This window comes from Desmodus rotundus, chromosome 8 (assembly GCF_022682495.2).
Source record: "Desmodus rotundus isolate HL8 chromosome 8, HLdesRot8A.1, whole genome shotgun sequence".
In the NCBI taxonomy this organism is placed as follows: Eukaryota; Metazoa; Chordata; class Mammalia; order Chiroptera; family Phyllostomidae; genus Desmodus; species Desmodus rotundus.
This window is the reverse complement of record NC_071394.1, coordinates 96879917-96897325: the sequence shown is the minus strand read 5'-3', so window position 1 is coordinate 96897325 and position 17409 is coordinate 96879917. Positions and strand designations below refer to the sequence as shown.

Here is a 17409-nt window from a genome sequence, read left to right as displayed (position 1 = left end):
ACTATCTTACTTAGAGTTGTTTAGTCTGGCAAAGTGATGTGACACATTATACATTATGCTTCTGCTGCTTCTTTTGTTTTCAATTTACTGTGCCAAGCACTCTTAATGAGAAGACAATGGTCTTAAGCTAAATAAACACTGAGAATGAAAGTGTCAAAACAGATGTAGCCAAATCAGTGGTTATTGGCTGATTTTCAGATTTTAACTAGTGATACTATGTATTATCTAAACATAGTACCATGTGATATTAAATATCTAGAGTAAACATTCTTATATTTTAGATCGTCCTCCTGAGCTACTATAGCATTATCAAAAATATTCTATGTGAAAGCATTTAATATAATTCAACACTCATGATTTTTTAAAAAAACCTCTTAACTGGAAAGGAAAGGGAACTTCATTAATCTGAAAAAGAATATCTATAAAAAACAAAAACAAACAAAATACCTAAAGTAGCCATCATATATGATGGTAAAATATCGAAAGCTTTCTTCTTAAGGTCAGGAATAACACTGTCCTAGAATTCCTATATAATGCAACAGGGAAGAAAAGACATCACAATTAATAAGAGAATTTAGCAAAGTTGCTGGATATAAGGTCAATATTTAAAAATCAACTGTATTGCTATAAGCCAGCAACAAATCAAAAATGACATTTAAAAATATTTTTACAATAACATCAAAACATCAAATACCTAGGGGAAAAAATCTAGCAATATGTGCATAGTATCTGGTATTATTGAAAAAAAAAAAGAATATCTAAATATACCATGTTCAGAGACTGAAAGACTCAATACAGGATGCTGTCAATTCTTTCCATATTTCTCTATAGATTCAGAAAAACTCTAATCAAAATCCAAGTATTTTTGTGGAAATTGACATGCTGAATCTAAAATTTCTATGGAAATTCAAAAGACCAAGAATAGCCCAGGCAATCTTAAAGAGAAAAACAATCCTGGAGGACTCTACTACCAGAGATTAACCCCAATTATAAACCTATAGTAATTAAGACAATATATTAGTTTGTGCAAAGAGAAAAAATAGACTAATGCAATAAAATAGCAAGTCCAGAATCAATCACACATGTATATGGGCACCTGGTTTATAACCAAAATGCTACTTCAGCCTACTGAAAAAAAGATGATCTTGTTAATAAAGGGAGCAGGTCAATTGGATATACATATGAAAAAAAATAAGTCAACCTCTACCTTACACCATACTCAAAAATCAACTCCATGTGGACTGCAGATCTAAATTTGAAATATAAAATAAAAGAGCTTTTAAAACAAAAAGTAGGAAAACACTTCATGAACCTTGGAGTAGGCAAAGATTTTTTTCAACAAGATATAAGAAGTACTGATCATAAAAGAAAAATCAGACATACTGGACTATATTAAGATTAAAAACTCATTATAAAGTTCATGAAGACCCACACAGAGTGGAAGAGAATATCTTCATTTCATGCAGCTGACAAAGTATGCTTTAGAACTCATTCCACATATAAAATGGGCAAAAGACTTGAAATGACACTTCACAAAAAAAAGGGTAGACAAAATGTGCAACAAATATTTTAAAAGGTGTTTGATTTTTTTAGTTATCAGAGAAAGAAAAATAAAAATTATAATATACCACCATACACAGCTGTTTGTATCTTATAATTGGCTAGAGATATTGTTGTATTGATGGCAAAGAGATTTTTTGTAAGTGGCAAAGATTTCTATGCAATGTGGTGGCTAAATGAAATGTGGCCAAATAAATGGCTAAAATGAAGAAGCATTCTGGTCAAGATGGTGAAGTAGATGTATGCTGTACTCACCTCCTGCCAATGGCCACATCAAAATTACAACTAAATTATTGAACAATCAACATGCATAACCATCTGAAGACTTGCTGAACAAATGTCCTATGACTAAGGATATAAAGAAGCCATGTTGAGACTGGTAGGAGGGGCGGAGATGCGAAATGGTCTGTCCCCACATCCACCTGTGGTGGTTGAGAATTTAGAGGGATATCTCAGATACAGAGGTACCCCTGAGGAGCAAATGGTGTCAGCCCCATGCTAGGCTCCCTGGCCCAGAAAAACCAGTGCCAGGAAGAGGGGTCCACATAACATTTGGCTGTGAAAATTCAGCATGGATTCTGTCCGTCCAAGACAGAAGGCCGCTATAAATCCAGGCAACCCTTTAAAAAGACCACACACAAACCCTCACAGGCACTCAGCTTGGGCTCGGGTGAAAAGACAGTGACTAGGGGGTTGCCAGAGACTTACAGGAAGAAATTGAGTTTTGTGGCTTTAGGGAGAGGGCTGGAGGGAAGGCTGCCATTGTCCCTGTGTTGAGCCCTTCCCCAACATAGCCAAATCTGAATCTACATAGCCTGGTGAACTCTAGTAGCTCCATCCTGATGACTCCTTGAGACCCTGTCCCACCCAATTCATGTATCACTGAGGCTCTTTCTGGCAGCAGCCAGCCTAGACCCATGTTACAGTCTTTCTTTAAAAACTCTGGAAGAACTCTGATCAAGCTCAGAGGATGCCACAGACATACAGGGAGAAACTGGTCAGCTCCACAAATGGCACTCCCAAAGGGTAGTCTCAGCAGGTGCCAGACTCTGCCAGGGCAAATCCCACCTCATGGGGTCAGCCCCCACACAGCAGGTTGTACACTGAGGTCATGCCAATACACACAGCTGGTTAGCCTGAGGGTCATTCCCACCCACTGACATGCCAACTGAAATCAGTGTTCAACAACAACAGGAGGACACACACAACCCACACAAGAGACACTCCTGGAGCACCCAGCTCAGGTGACCAGGGAGACTGTGCCACTGGGCCCCAGAGGACACCTATTACATAAAGCTACCCTGCCAAGACTGAAGACATAGAAGATCTACCTAATATGTAGAAACAAACACATAAAGAGGCAGCCAAAATGTAGGAGAGAAAGAAACATGTCCCAAATGAAGAAACAAGAGAAATTTCCAGAAAAAGAATGAAATGAAATGGAGGCAAGCAAACTACCAGATACAAAGTTCATAATAGTGGTTATAAGAATGCTCAGGGCACTTAGTGAGAACTTCAACAAAGAGATAGCAAGCATAAAAAGAGCACAGAAAGAACCAGTCAGAAATGAATATTATAATATCTGAAATGAAGAATACACTAGAAGGAATCAACAGAGGATTAGATGAAGCAGAGGACTGAATCAGCAATTTGGAAGACAAGGTCGCAGAAAATACCTAATTGGAATAGCAAAAAGAAAAAAAATTAAATGAGGATAGTTTAAGCAACCTTTGGCACAATATTAAGTGTAGCAACATCCACATCATAGGGGTATACCAGAAGGAGAATAGAGCAAGGGATTGAGAACCTATTTGAAGAAATAATAACTGAAAACTTCCCTAGCCAGGTGAAGTAAAAAGACACACAAGTCCAGGAAACACAGACAGTCTGAAACAAGATGAACCCAAAGAGGCTCACACCAAGACACATCATAATTAAAATGGCACAGGTTAGAGACAAAAAGAGAATCTTAAAAACATCAAGAGAAAAACAGTTAGTTACATACAAAGGAGCTCCCATAAGATTGTCAGCTGATTTCTCAACAGAAACTTTTCAGGCCAGAAAGGACCATTGAAAAGCAAGGGTTTTGGGGAAAAAAAACCAAAACAATAAAGATTAAGTCTAAATAAATAGATAGATAGATAAAGACCTTGGATAAGCCATAGCAACCTTGAGAAAGAAGAACAAAGTTGGAGGTATGCTGCCACCTGGCTATCAAACTATATTACAAAGCTATAGTAATTAAAACAGCACAGTACTGGTATAAACACGGACACATATGTCAATGGAACAGAATAAGGTGCCCAGGAATAAACCCATGCCTACATGGTCAATTAATGTATGACAAACTGGACAAGAACATAAATGGTCCATTCAATAAACGGTGTTGGGAAAATCAAACAGTTGCATCCTAAAAAAAAAAAAAAAAAAGGAAAGAAACTAGATCACCTTCTCTTTTTTTTGATATATTTATTGATTATGCTATTACAGTTGTCCCATTTCCGCCCCTTCACTCAACTCCATCCTGCCCACTCCCTCCCTCCCACATTCCCCCCCTATAGTTCATGTCCATGGGTCATACTTGTAAGTTCTTTGGCTTCTACATTTCCTACACTATTCTTACCCTCCCCCTGTCTATTTTCCACCTATCATTTATGCTATTTATTCTCTGTACCTTTCCCCCCCTCCCCCTCCCAATCCCCTATTGATAACCCTCCATGTGATCTCCATTTCTGTGGTTCTGTTTCTGTTCTAGTTGTTTGCTTAGTTTTCTTTTGTTTTAGGTTTAGGTGTGGTTGTTAATAACTGTGAGTTTGCTGTCATTTTTACTGTCCATATTTTTTATCTTCTTTTTCTTAGATAAGTCCCTTTAACATTTCATATAGTAATGCCTTAGTGATGATGGACTCCTTTAACTTGACCTTATCTGAGAAACACTTTATCTTCCCTTCCATTCTAAATGATAGCTTTGCTGGATACAGTAATCTTGGATGTAGGCCCTTGCCTTTCATGACTTGGAATACTTCTTGCCAGTCCCTTCTTGCCTATAAGGTCTCTTTTGAGAAATCAGCTGACAGTCTTATGGGAACCTCTTTGTAGGTAACTGTGTCCTTTTCTCTTGCTGCTTCTAAGATTCTCTCCTTCTGCTTAATCTTGGGTAATGTAATTATGATGTGCCTTGGTGTGTTCCTCCTTGGGTCCAGCTTCTTTGGGACTCTCTGAGCTTCCTGGACTTCCTGGAAGTCTATTTCCTTTGCCAGACTGGGGAAGTTCTCCTTCATTATTTGTTCAAATAAGTTTTCAATTTTTTGTTCTTCCTCTTCTCCTTCTGGCACCCCTAGAATTCGGATGTTGGAACGTTTCAAGATGTCCTGGAGGTTCCTAAGCCTCTCCTCATTTTTCCGAATTCTTGTTTCTTCATTCTTTTCTGGTTGGATGTTTCTTTCTTCCTTCTGGTCCACACTGTTGATTTGAGTCCCAGTTTCCTTCACATCACTATTGGTTCCCTGTACATTTTCCTTTGTTTCTCTTGGCATAGCCTTCATTTTTTCATCTAGTTTTCGACCAAATTCAACCAATTCTGTGAGCTTCCTGATTACCAGTGTTTTGAACTGTGCATCTGATAGGTTGGCTATCTCTTCGTTGCTTAGTTGTATTTTTTCTGGAGCTTTGAAGTGTTCTGTCATTTGAGCCATTTTTTTTTTTTTTGTCTTGGCGCGGCTGTTACTTAAAGGGGCGGAGCCTTAGGTGTTCACTGGGGTGGGGTAACGCTGGTCACTGCACTGTGACGCTGTACATGGGGGAGGGGCCGAGAGGGAGCAATGGTGCCCGCTCCACTCTCCACCGGATTTCAGCCACTCCCTCGGCTACCCACAATCAAACTGGGCCCCTCTGGTGCTGATTCCCGAGTGGGTGGGCTTGTGCACATTCTAGGCCCCTGTGGGTGTCTCCAACGACCTCTCCTGTGAGGCTGGGAGTCTCTCCTGCTGCTGCCCCAACCCCCACGGGCATTTTCAATCAGAGGTTTGAGGCTTTATTTCCCCGCGCTGGAGCCCTGGGTTGTGCGGTCTGCTTCGCTCCCCGCCGTTCTTCCCGGTTTATCTATGTGCGAATGTGGGACCGTGGGGTGCTACCCGCCGCTCTGCCTGCCCTGTTCTCTGCCATTCTGTGTCCAGCCCTCTCGGTTTATCTGTGCGCGAATGCGGGGTCACAGGGTCTGCTAGTGGTCAGACTGCCTGCCCCATTGGTCCCACATTCCGCCAGTCTCAGTCCCGCCATGGCCATGTGAGTCCTCTCCGCCCCGGTGCCCGTCTCTGCCCCTCCTACTGGTCTGGATGTATGTTTCTTTTTTATCTTCTTGGTGTCGGACTTCCTTGCCGTTCGATTTTCTGTCAGTTCTGGTTGTGCGAGGAGGCGCAGTGTGTCTACCTACGCTGCCATCCGGTTCTCCTAGATCACCTTCTTACATACACAAGAACAAACTCAAAATGGATTAAAGACTTAATGGTAAAACTTGAGACCATAAAATTCCTAGAAGAAACATAGGCAGTAAACTGTCTGACATGCTCTTATTAGTATTTTTTTCTGATATATCTGCTTGGGCAAGGGAAACAAACAAATAAACAAAGGGGACTACATCAAACTAAAAAGGTTTTGCACAGCAAAGAAAACCATCATCAAAATGAAAAGACATCTTATTGAATGGGAGAAGATATTCGCCAATGATATATCCAATAAGGGGCAAATATCCAAAATTTATGTCATATAACTAAAAAAAAAATCCAATCAAAAATGGGCAGAAGACCTGAATAGACATTTCTCCAAAGAGTTTATACAGATGGTCAATAGAAGTATGAAAAGATACTGAACATCACTAACCATTAGAGAAACATTCACAAATTAAAACCACAATGAGATATCACATCACAGCTATCAGAATGGCTATCATCAATAAATCAACAAACAACAAATATTGACAAAATGGAAACCCTCATGCTTTGTTGGTGGGACTGCAAATTGGTGCAGCTATTGTGAAAAACAGTAGGGAGGTTCCACAAAAAAATTAAATATAGAACTGCCTTATGACCCAGCAATTCCACTTCTGAGTATATATTTGAAGAAACCCCAAACACTAATTCAATGAGATATATGCACCCCATGTTCATTGCAGGCTATGATATGGAAGAAACCCACGTGCAGATCAATAGATGAGTGGATAAAGATGTGGTACAGCTATGCAATGGGATATCAGTCAGCCATAAAAAAGAATGAGATCTTACCATCTGTGACAACATGAATGGACCTAAAGGGTATTATGCTAAATAAAATAAGTCAGACCAAGAAAGACCAATACCACATGATTTCACTTATTTATGGAATCTAAAGAAGAAAGTAAAGGAATGAACAAAAGAAACAGAATATTAGATACAGAGAACAAACTGAGGGTTTCTAGATTGGAGAAGGGTTGAGGGGCTGGATAAAAAAGGTTGAAAGGATTCAAAAGCACAAATTAGTAGTTACTACACAGTCACAGGGATGTAAAGTAGAGCATAAGGAATATAGGCAATAATACTGTGATAACTGTGAATGGGGGATCAGTTTGTAAATTATTATCTAACCATTATGCTGTACACCTGAAAATGACATAAAATAACACTGAATGTCAACTGCAATTGAAAAAATAAATTAAAGGACTATAACCTTAGTATGGAATATTGAAAAAATAAACATAGGAAAAAAATCACCATTTTCACACCAAAAGAAAAGGAAAAAGAAAGATGGGAAATGCCATGGCAACTGGAATATTCAGACAGTGCTGGTGGAAGTGGTAGTTGGTATGGCCATGCTCTAAGGTGTCTGGTAATATCTCTTAAAACTGAACACACCCTATGGCCCAAGTAAATATGTAACAGGAATGTGTACACTTATATACTGGAAGACCTATACAAGAATGTTCTTAGTGGTAATATTTGCAATTCCGGAATCCATCTGAATGCTCATCAACAGTTGGATAGATAAATTCACACAATAAAATACTATACAGTAATGAGAATGAAGTACAGTTATACTCAATAATGTGATTAATCCAACAAACAAATGCTGAGCAAAAGAATGCAAGCACAAAAGTATAAACAATGTATGATTCTATTCACATAAAACTCAAAAATAGGTAAAACTAATCTATGGGTTAGGAATTAGAATAGTCAGAGGTCTTCTGGAGTACTGATGTTCTGTTTCTTTATCTGAGTGCAAATTACACAGGTATGTTCATTTGTAAAAATGGTTTATGTGCTTTTCTCTATGCATTATAACGTACTTTAATAAAAAGGTTAAATAGAGCCCTGGTCAGTGTAGCTCACTTGGTTGGAGCATTGTCATGTAGACCAAAGGGTCACAGGTTTGAGTCCTGGTCAGGGAACATACCTGCGTAGTGGGTTCAGCCCTAATTGGGGTACCTGTGAGGGGCGACCAATCAATGTTTCTCTCTCACATCAATGTATCTTTCCCTCTCTTTCTCCCTCCTTTCCCCCCTCTATAAAGTCAATAAGCATATCCTCAGGTGAGGATAAAAAAATATCTTTTAAAGGTTAACTAGGAGACATTCCATAAGTGTTCTAGGAGTGGGGGTCTGTAGAAGAAAGCATGCAGACCAACCAGAGAAGCCAATAAAAAGTCATCAACTTGTGTTAAAAGGATTGTTATAGAATTTCTAGGGCATTCATTTAAGAATTTTCCTCTTCAGATGTTATAAAACAGTATTAACATTAGTATTAATAAACTACCTATTTTTCTAACTTACTTCCTTATACAACAAAGGCTAAATATACACTCAACCAAGGTCCTCAAATCAATGTATACAGGGCAGGTAAAATTTCAAAGGATACAGATTTTATCCTAAAGAGTGAGTATGAAAAGTTATGTTTTTGCTTTAGATATGTTTGACTTATATGTAAGACCTATTCTGTTTACAAATACCGTGTGTTGTTTTTAATAATGCAGGAAATCTTTTTGCAAATGCTATTGCCTACATTAGCAGACTTGTATTTGGGAGGTTAATATATTTGGATCAGTGAGTTAGTCTTTTTTGAGACATTCCATTTAAATGAAATAGTAGGTAAATCCAAGCTACCAATTTTATGCTAATTATTTAACTCTTCTTTGTATCAACCGTATATTTTATAAACTTTGCTTCTTAGAACAATTATCATTATATTTTATAATGGTATTTCTCTTTCCTGTAAGCTTTCCTTGTTTCACTTTTCTTTGGCATTTTCATTTCTTAATATCTTAATCTCAGAATATGCTCACTCAGTAATATAAAATTATAACCATCTCAAATCAAGATAACCAATTACCTAATAGTATTTTCAAGGTATTTTTCAGACCTCACAAAAAATACACTATAATGTAGTTCTTGATCTTTATAAGTTACCAAGGTGAAAGGTGTTTAATAACCAAAGGAAGTATAGAGATCAAACTAGTAATAGAAACAATAAGTGCTCTACAAATGGGGGGGGGTGGGGAAAGAGACTAACGTGTTCTGAAATAATTGGGAATAACTTCATGGTAGAGATGGCTTTTGAATTATGAGGGACCAAGTGGGATGTTTAGGATTTGATTACTGATAAAGATGTAAGGAAAAGATACTTGTCTCTATCATTCAGCATGCTCCTTTTATTATGTGAGTTTGCTTAAGAGGTAATAACTAAATAAATATAATATGAATGATGATTAGATTTTATATAGGACATACACTTGCAAGTTGAATTGATTTCTACTGGGTCGATTGTTCATATCTTGTAATTGGCTAGAGATGTGGCTATATCAATGGCAAAGATTTCTATGCAATTCTGGCCACACTTAGGTCAAGCTTACGCTTTCAGTTCTTATTAGCATCATAGTTTAATCAACTAAGCAAACTTGCCTAGACATCTATATAACAGGTCTACAATTTAAAAAACTAAAATAAAGACAGGGTTTTATGTAAAGTATAAAACAACAGTAAAATAACATCCAATAATCTTACATTAAAAATATTTGATTGCTAATGCGAAACAAAAACCTAAGAATAAATATTTTATTTTTTCCAAAAAAGTGACTTAAGTAAAAGAAGGAAGGGGAGTCATTGTGTTCACATGTATGGAACACCTATTAGAATATTAGAACTCCTGTTATTAAGTTTTGCCACTGGCTCTTTGCTAAAATAAGAAATTAAACATATCATTTCTTCTGGAACTATGATTGATAATATGTAACTATCAGGTACTACCCAAATGTTTGGAAAAATGCTAAGGAAAAGATTATAGGAGGATAAGCAATTAGTCTGACTTAATTAACCATGGTAATAGAAAACTTCTGATAGCACAAATAATGAAAATCTGTATTATGTCAAAGTGGTAACTTCCATTTTAAGGGCCAGAAGACAAAATTAACATTTGTTGGACATATTACATATCGGGTATTGTTCTAAGTACTGTGTATGTTGTATATTGCATAGTCAAATAAGTTACTCCTCTTAGCACTGTTCACAAATTGGTTTTAGAATAGTATTTAGTGTACACTAAACTTTGGTTTGTGTGTGTTAAATATATTCCAGTGCTTGACCTCAGGAGCTTCCAGGGTAAAGCAGATCAGTTTGGTATTAGTAAGTCATCAAGAACTCATAAGATACCTATTATGGGTTAGATCAATGCTTTTCAACTGGTGTGCCACAAGAATTTTTAAAACATGCAATACCTGACTACTTAGTCAGGGGCACTGACCTCTTTTCCCTTGAATTGTCAAATAAAAAAAATTGACAACAAGCAACAAAACAATAGCCATCTGGTGTGAACAAATCAAAATTATACCTATACTTTTTGTCAGATTGGCAAAATACATATTTTTTGGTGTGCCACAGAATTTTAGTAATTAGTTTATGTGTGCCACGAGATGAAAAAGGTTGAAAATCACTGTGTTAGATACTTGTGAAACAAAGAAGAGAATAAAACATGGGTTTTATCCTCATTACTATGTAATTTGGCTTGGGGAATATAGAAAACAGAAAACAGTATCAGGCAGTCTCTAGTTAAGGGCTAAATAGTGTGATGCAGACCAAAAAGGTTAGAGGATTTTATTCTTTCATTGTAGTAAGTATTAATGAGCCCTGCTATTCATGGAGGAGCATGATCTAGGCATTTGGTGTATATACCAGCGGGGGACCAAAGACAAAGATCTCTGCCTTTATGGGGTTAATATGCTAGTGGTATAAAGTGGACACTAAACAATAAATGCAATAAATAAATAAACTATATGGTATGTTAGAAGATGAATACTTTAGAAATAAGAAAGTGTAGGGCAAGGGGAAGGGAAGGGCAGTGGGGAGGATAGATAATTTGGGGCGGGGTGGTGGTCAAGGCAGCCCTCCCTAGAAGGTATGATCTGAGCAAAGATTAGGCGGAGCTGAGTCAGCTAAGATGCCAGAGGGAACAAAAGCATTAAGGCAGGAGCATGTATGGAATGTTGGAGGAACAGCAAGGAGGCCAGTGTGGTGGGAACAGAGTGAGTAAAGGGCAGATAGAAGAGGGGACAGAGAGGTTGACTGGGTGGGGTGGGAGCTGTGGGGCAGGTTGGGCTTTTGTTATAAGTGAAGTGAGGAGCCAATGTAGGGTTTTGAGCAGAGTGACAGATCTGACTTACTTTTTAAAATAATCCCTCTGGATGGTAGGCTGAGACTAGGCTACTGGGAGGTAAGGGCAGAGGCAAGAAAACCTGTTGAGTGACTGAGATAGCAATCCAGGCAAAGGATGGTGGCCTAGATCAGGGTGGTGGCAGTGGAGGGAGGAGAGGAGACATATTCTGAACATATTTTCAGTTTAGAGGAAAGGGACAACATTAACAGTAACATGCAGAGAAAGCTTCATGGCATAGATGTTACTTGAACCTTACCTTGAAGGACAAGGAGGATTTGAAAAGGTGGAAGAATTAGGAAGGGCATTCCAAGATATGATAGGTTTTGGTGGCCTCAGTGAATACGACATATACATTGGACAATGAGATTAGTCCTATTAGAGTAAGGAGGCCAATCTTGTGGGTTTGTAGGGAAGATACACAAAGTGGAACCAGATTATAAAGAGCTTTGGAAGCCAGGCAAAAGTGTTTAGACTTCACGATGTTCACTATATTATAAGAAGACTGGTAATAAAGACTGGTTTTTAGGACCATTTATCTGGCAGATTGGATTGGCTGAGTTTCTCATTTAGAAGGTCAGCTAAAAAACTGTACAGAAATCCTGGCATAAGGTAATGAGGGATAATTCACATGTAGGTAACTGACAGTTGACTGCTTTAAATTTATTTTATAATGCAAACCATTCACCACTGTGGGAACTTCAATCTTGTGTTGCCAATCTCTTATTTAAATAAAAATAACACGGGTCTAAAAAACTGTGTACTCAAACAGCCACATGATTTTAATTCCAAGGTTGTAAGAGTTAGGTTGCAGTTGCTACCAGATACCTGTGCAATTCCTTTGTCTCTAAGTTGTTACAGGTGCAAAACTGTGTCTACAAAAAAGGGTAAGCTGGTAGAGTTGTATAGAAACTTAGTTCCATTCAGATAAGTCTGATTCATTCTTAGCACATATTTTCACAAATACTCAACATTAGCAGATGCACGGGAGGCATGTGCTGAATAACCTTCTACTGCCTAATTTAAGGGTATCCAAAGGAACCTAAAATAGTAGAAACTTTGTGTCAGTGTTGTTGATCTAATTCCATGAAGAAATTTGCTTTGCTCAGATTTCCTCTGATGCAAAGAATACGTACCTTACAAAGAGCTATAATGATTTTATAATTTCTTCAAGGTGATCTTATTCAAATTGTAAGTGAGAATGCTGACAAACATAGTAATCTATGATGACTTCTTTCAGAAGTATAAAAATTGTTTTTCATTTAATGACTCATGTTTTATACCTCAACAGTTTAAATGGATAATTGCTGTCAGAGCTTTCAAGACAGATGAGTTGTATTCCTTAGAAATCTAGGGGAAAATAAATTTTTAAAAAATGCTGTTTTTTCTTGTAAGCATCTAATATAAATGACATTTGTTTTGAGTGATTCCTATAATTCATAATTTGAAGGAAGTACAAGAGAAATAACAGTTTTTGAGAACATAGTAAGGAGATTCTCAAAGTCTAGAAATCTACCAAATCTACTAAGTCCTGGTTATCAGAAAAGAGATTTGAACAGTTAAATCAGAAATAAATGATAAAATTAGTCATGCAAAAGGAAAAAATTAATATGGACAATAGTAAAAGTATTTTTTTAATTTTTATTATTTTATTTTATTTATTTATTTTTAGACAGAGGGGAGAAAGGGAGAAAGAAAAGGACAGAAACATCGACATGTGAGAGAATCATCAACTGGTTGCCTTTTTCATGCACCCAGCTGGGGACCTGGTCTGCAACCCAGGCATGTGCCCTGACTGGGAACCAAACTGGCAATCTTTTTTATTTTTTATTTTTATTGTTATTCAGTTACAGTTGTCTGCCTTTTCTCCCCATCAATCTTTTGGTTCATAGTCAGCCAATGCTCAATCCACTGAGCCATATCAGCCAGGGTGACAATAGTGAAATTCTTTAAAAAGGCCCTGAATTATTATGGCATGTTAGATTATGAAGTTCAGAGCTATGTCAATAACCTTAATTTTCAGCATATAGAAAACATTATAATCTAAGACAGTTTTTCAATGTCTCTGAGAAGAAAACATGTAATCATCACACTCAATTAGGTCCAAAAATAATTTCAACTTTTGGAAATTCAACCTTTTCATAGACAAATGTTAATGAAAGTGGGAGGTGATTTTCCATTTAAAACAACCAGACATAAAGATGCTTTCTCTAAGTTTGATCATTTCCTTATTAACACATTCACTGGAGGCCATGCAGAAGCTTCATCTCATTCAAAACTGCCACTAATTTGGTGCACAGAGAATTCTAAAGTTCTCTCCCATCCCCATAATCCTTGAAATACTTCAAATTTAGGCATTTAGGAAAATGATATGTCTTCCATTCTATCCACAAGTGACTAATACTACAAGGCCAAAAGAATACACTCTATATTGGGTTTCAGATGTACTTTCACAAATATTGTGTCATTTAATCCTCACAATAATCCTGTGTTTTCTGTTAATATATGCAGAAACAGAGGGCAGAGAAGATAAGTGACTTGATCAAACTCACAGAGCAAGTATGTGGCCAAGACAAGATTGGTGGTTACATCCTCTGATACTACATTGGTCCCTTCAAACTTTTGGAAAGGTAAAAACTTTGGTCAATTACCTAAATGGTTTCAAATATACAGTTGCCTGGAGTCACATGGACGTAGTTTAAGTATCCCTCAATAAAAATGACGGGTAATCAATCACTTATTCCTATCTCAGGAGAGACTCTTGTTTCAAGAATCATCTATTGCAGCATTTGTCACGTCTCTAAGGCATATTTCCATTGCTCAATCAGCTCCAAAGGACAAGTGTGTCATCATCTTTCAATGCTCTGGTGCAACAACTTAAAATTAGAGAATTCACACAGGACTAAGTCTGGCACTGAAAGCAGGAGGCATATTCAGCTTGAATTTGTGGAAGCTTCCCTTCAATCTTGCCAATTTTTACTAGTGGAAATGATTTCAGGGCCAGCACGGGGTTACTTGAGGTTGCTTGAGAAGCTCATGATGAAGACAGAAAGGGCTATAATAAGATAAAGTGGGTCACAATGATCACGGACCCCAGAAAAGAGTGGAAAAGCCCGCTTTGGGCATAGTGGCTACATAGAGTTTTTAGTCTTATGAATACGACCAATATAGCTGAACATCTGGATCATTCACACTCAATGAGCCACTTTTTATTCAATAGCGGCACCCAGCTACTTGCAGCAACCCCCAATTCTACCTTGCCTATGATGAGGAAGAAGGAGCACCCATATTGTATCTAGGCCAATTACCTAATCTCTACAGTGTTTCATCTCTGTTGGACTCAAATAGCTAATGATGATGATATTCCCAATTTATTTTCAAGTTTGTCTGTTTTGGCAAAGGTAGAGTAAGTATTTCGTGAATATTTATGAAGTACAATAGAGGTTAACCACAGATCTTTGACCTTTAGAACCTCATATTTTTAACAGAAAAACAACACTTATGAATAAAAAATAATCAGAGGCCATATAAGAGTTAAATTATTGGTACAACATATAATTTCTTAATTGGTAATAATTCCGTTCTGTACCATGTTAATTAGTAAGAAAAGTATTTCTTCCTAATTTGAGGGGATTTGAAACTCAAAAAAATTAAATCCAGGGTAATTTCAAGGGACAAAAATAAACAGATTAGTACAGAATGAAAACTAACTTGAATCACACAACTCTCCCTTACTATAACAGTACTTGTGCCCCAGTTAACCCAAACTTTGTCGCACTGCCCTGTGAACATATTCTTTGCAAACGGACACAACTATCAAATTTTGACACAACAACTATTTCACACTATTGCTGGAACATTCTGTCTTGATGCCAGCTAAATCAATAACTGGAGAAAGACAACCATAATTTTTATGGCTTGCAGAAAAAAAGAACAGACTTTTATATCATATAATGAAATTAAATTCCTTTTCAAGAGGCTCAGATGATAGAAATATACATTGAGTCAAATCATCATAATAAAATGAAATAGAATTTCAGGGAATATTTTAAGTTAATTGTTTTAAAACAAGAGTTTTCATTTTTTTAAGTTACTTTATTGTTGTTCAATTACAGTTTTGTCTGCATTTTCTTCCCACTGTCCCCCCACCCCTGCCAAACCCACCTCTGTCCCTTGCTTCCTCCCTCCCCCTTGGTTTTGTCCATGTGTCCTTTATAGTAGTTCCTGTAAAAATTGCCTTCAGTGCGTTTAAACTTCAGGCTTCCAGAAAAATTAAAATGTTAAAATGTAAAGCCATCATTTCAAGAATTAAGTTACTTAATTTTAATGTTTTAGCACTATTATTGTAAAATATGAATCACACCACTTAATCTGTTTTAAGCATCAAGGAGAAGAAAAAATAAAATAGAAATATAGAAATACAAAACAGTACAAAACATAAAAAAGCTGTGCTAAGAAATAAGAAAGTCCAGTAGAAGGAGCTGTAGAAAGGAAGAACTCTAATGTTGTATACCCAAAACTAATATAATGTCAACTGTAATTGAAAAAAATTAAAATAAAAAGGCATTAAAAAAAAGAGAAAAAACTGACATTTTGCAACAGCAAAGAAAGAAATGTTGAAAATCAGATATCTGTTTGAATCATACCTATGTATGAGAAAAAGTAATAATTAGTCATTTGTTTAGTGTGCAATAGGTATTTAGGTACCTCATTTTCTTTGTGTGTAAATGAGATGCTAAGAATAGACATTCTCCAAGGTCCCCACTACTCTGCAATGCATTAGGCACTATGCTAGGTATCCTAAGAAATATAAAGAAGTACTTAACTTGGTCCTACACTCTGGAAGCTTGCAATTCTTTGGTAGAGATTAAAATGTACACACAAATATCTAGATATTAAAGTGGAACAAAAACATGCTGAGAGGGCTTTAAGGGAAATAAAAATGTGGCAGGAGGAATAAAAACTGCTGTGAGAGATAGCTAACATATAAGACTAAAAGGATAAAAAGTGACTCTTCAGGTATTCTAAAAAGACTTAAGTAATTTTGTCAAACATATATAAATCCAGGAAATAAAAATAAATAGGTCTTTATATAAATCTACCTTTAATGCTTAAAGAAATGGGAGTCATGCACAGAGATAAAATATGAATTAGTTTAGGTTTCTTTTTAAAGTTCTGAATATGCTTATAAATAAACCCGATAGCAGTAAACTAAGCATTAAAATACTGGACTACACACATAACAGTACTATAACAAATATAATTTAGAAAACAAACTACAAGAGCAATTTTAACTTTCTATAAATACCCGAAGTACCCCAATAGCCACATCTGGAATGAACTTTACCTTGTGAAGTGCTTGTAGACAGTGTATCAGCGAAGGAATCACTTTCTGGGTCAATAAGAGAATCTCCCAGAGTTTCACCCATAACAGCATGGAATAGGAATTGCTATAATTCACACTGATATTTTGTCTATTTCTTGGAAAAGACCAATCCGTTAAAAGAAAAAGACTTGTGGTAATAGAACTTGTGAACACACCAATGAGTCAAGACATCAGTTTCCAAATATTTGGGAGAGGTGGGAATAAACACACAAAGAACCAGGCCTGAGTTGGCTGGCACTCTTCTGTTACAGAGCCAGCTGTGACAAAATGTTGTGTCATAATTTTGTTCACTGCTTTGGCAAGACTTGGTACATTACAAGGAAAATATTGCCACACTGTCTCGCCAATGGCCCACATGTTTAGCGTCTTATGAGGGGTGCGATCTGTACAGTATTTAAAACTATCAAAGCAAAAAGATTGTTCAATATTCAGTTGCTTCTTAAATGGAAAACTTTAAATCTCTGGGTTATGAAACACCATATAAACTTATTTGGACAAAGTTTTTTTTTTTCTTGCTACCCGCCCCTGGTCGAATCTCTAATCATATTATCTGAAGAAAATTTTGAATTCAAACATGTATTCATATTTTTAAATTTGCTATCAGCATTCTACTGAAATGTTATATGCTAAGGAATTTATTCTACTGCTTCACAAAGCCCAAAATGATGCTAACTGCTATCCAAATTCTATAAAATTAAACAGTTGAGAGAATGAAGGTAGGGGCTGATAGGTTTAGACTTTTTTATATCAGGGTTTTCTTTTAAAAAACATGATTATTAAGTTTGTCCATCAACA

At 36.7% G+C, this 17409-nt stretch overlaps 1 protein-coding gene across 4 annotated transcripts in view; it reads right to left on the bottom strand.

Annotated features, from left to right (window-relative positions):
• PPARG (peroxisome proliferator activated receptor gamma) overlaps positions 1–17409 on the bottom strand; it is a 142353-nt gene that overhangs the window by 60496 nt on the left and 64448 nt on the right. Inside the window, exon 1 of one of the 4 annotated variants that reach the window (XM_024556411.3) lies at positions 16576–16831. The exons of the other annotated variants lie outside the window; for them this stretch is intronic. Coding sequence (XP_024412179.1) covers positions 16576–16657 — 82 coding nt within the window. The 5' untranslated portion in view covers positions 16658–16831. Of the gene's footprint in view, positions 1–16575; positions 16832–17409 lie in introns of those variants that run through there. 4 annotated transcript variants of the gene reach the window in all.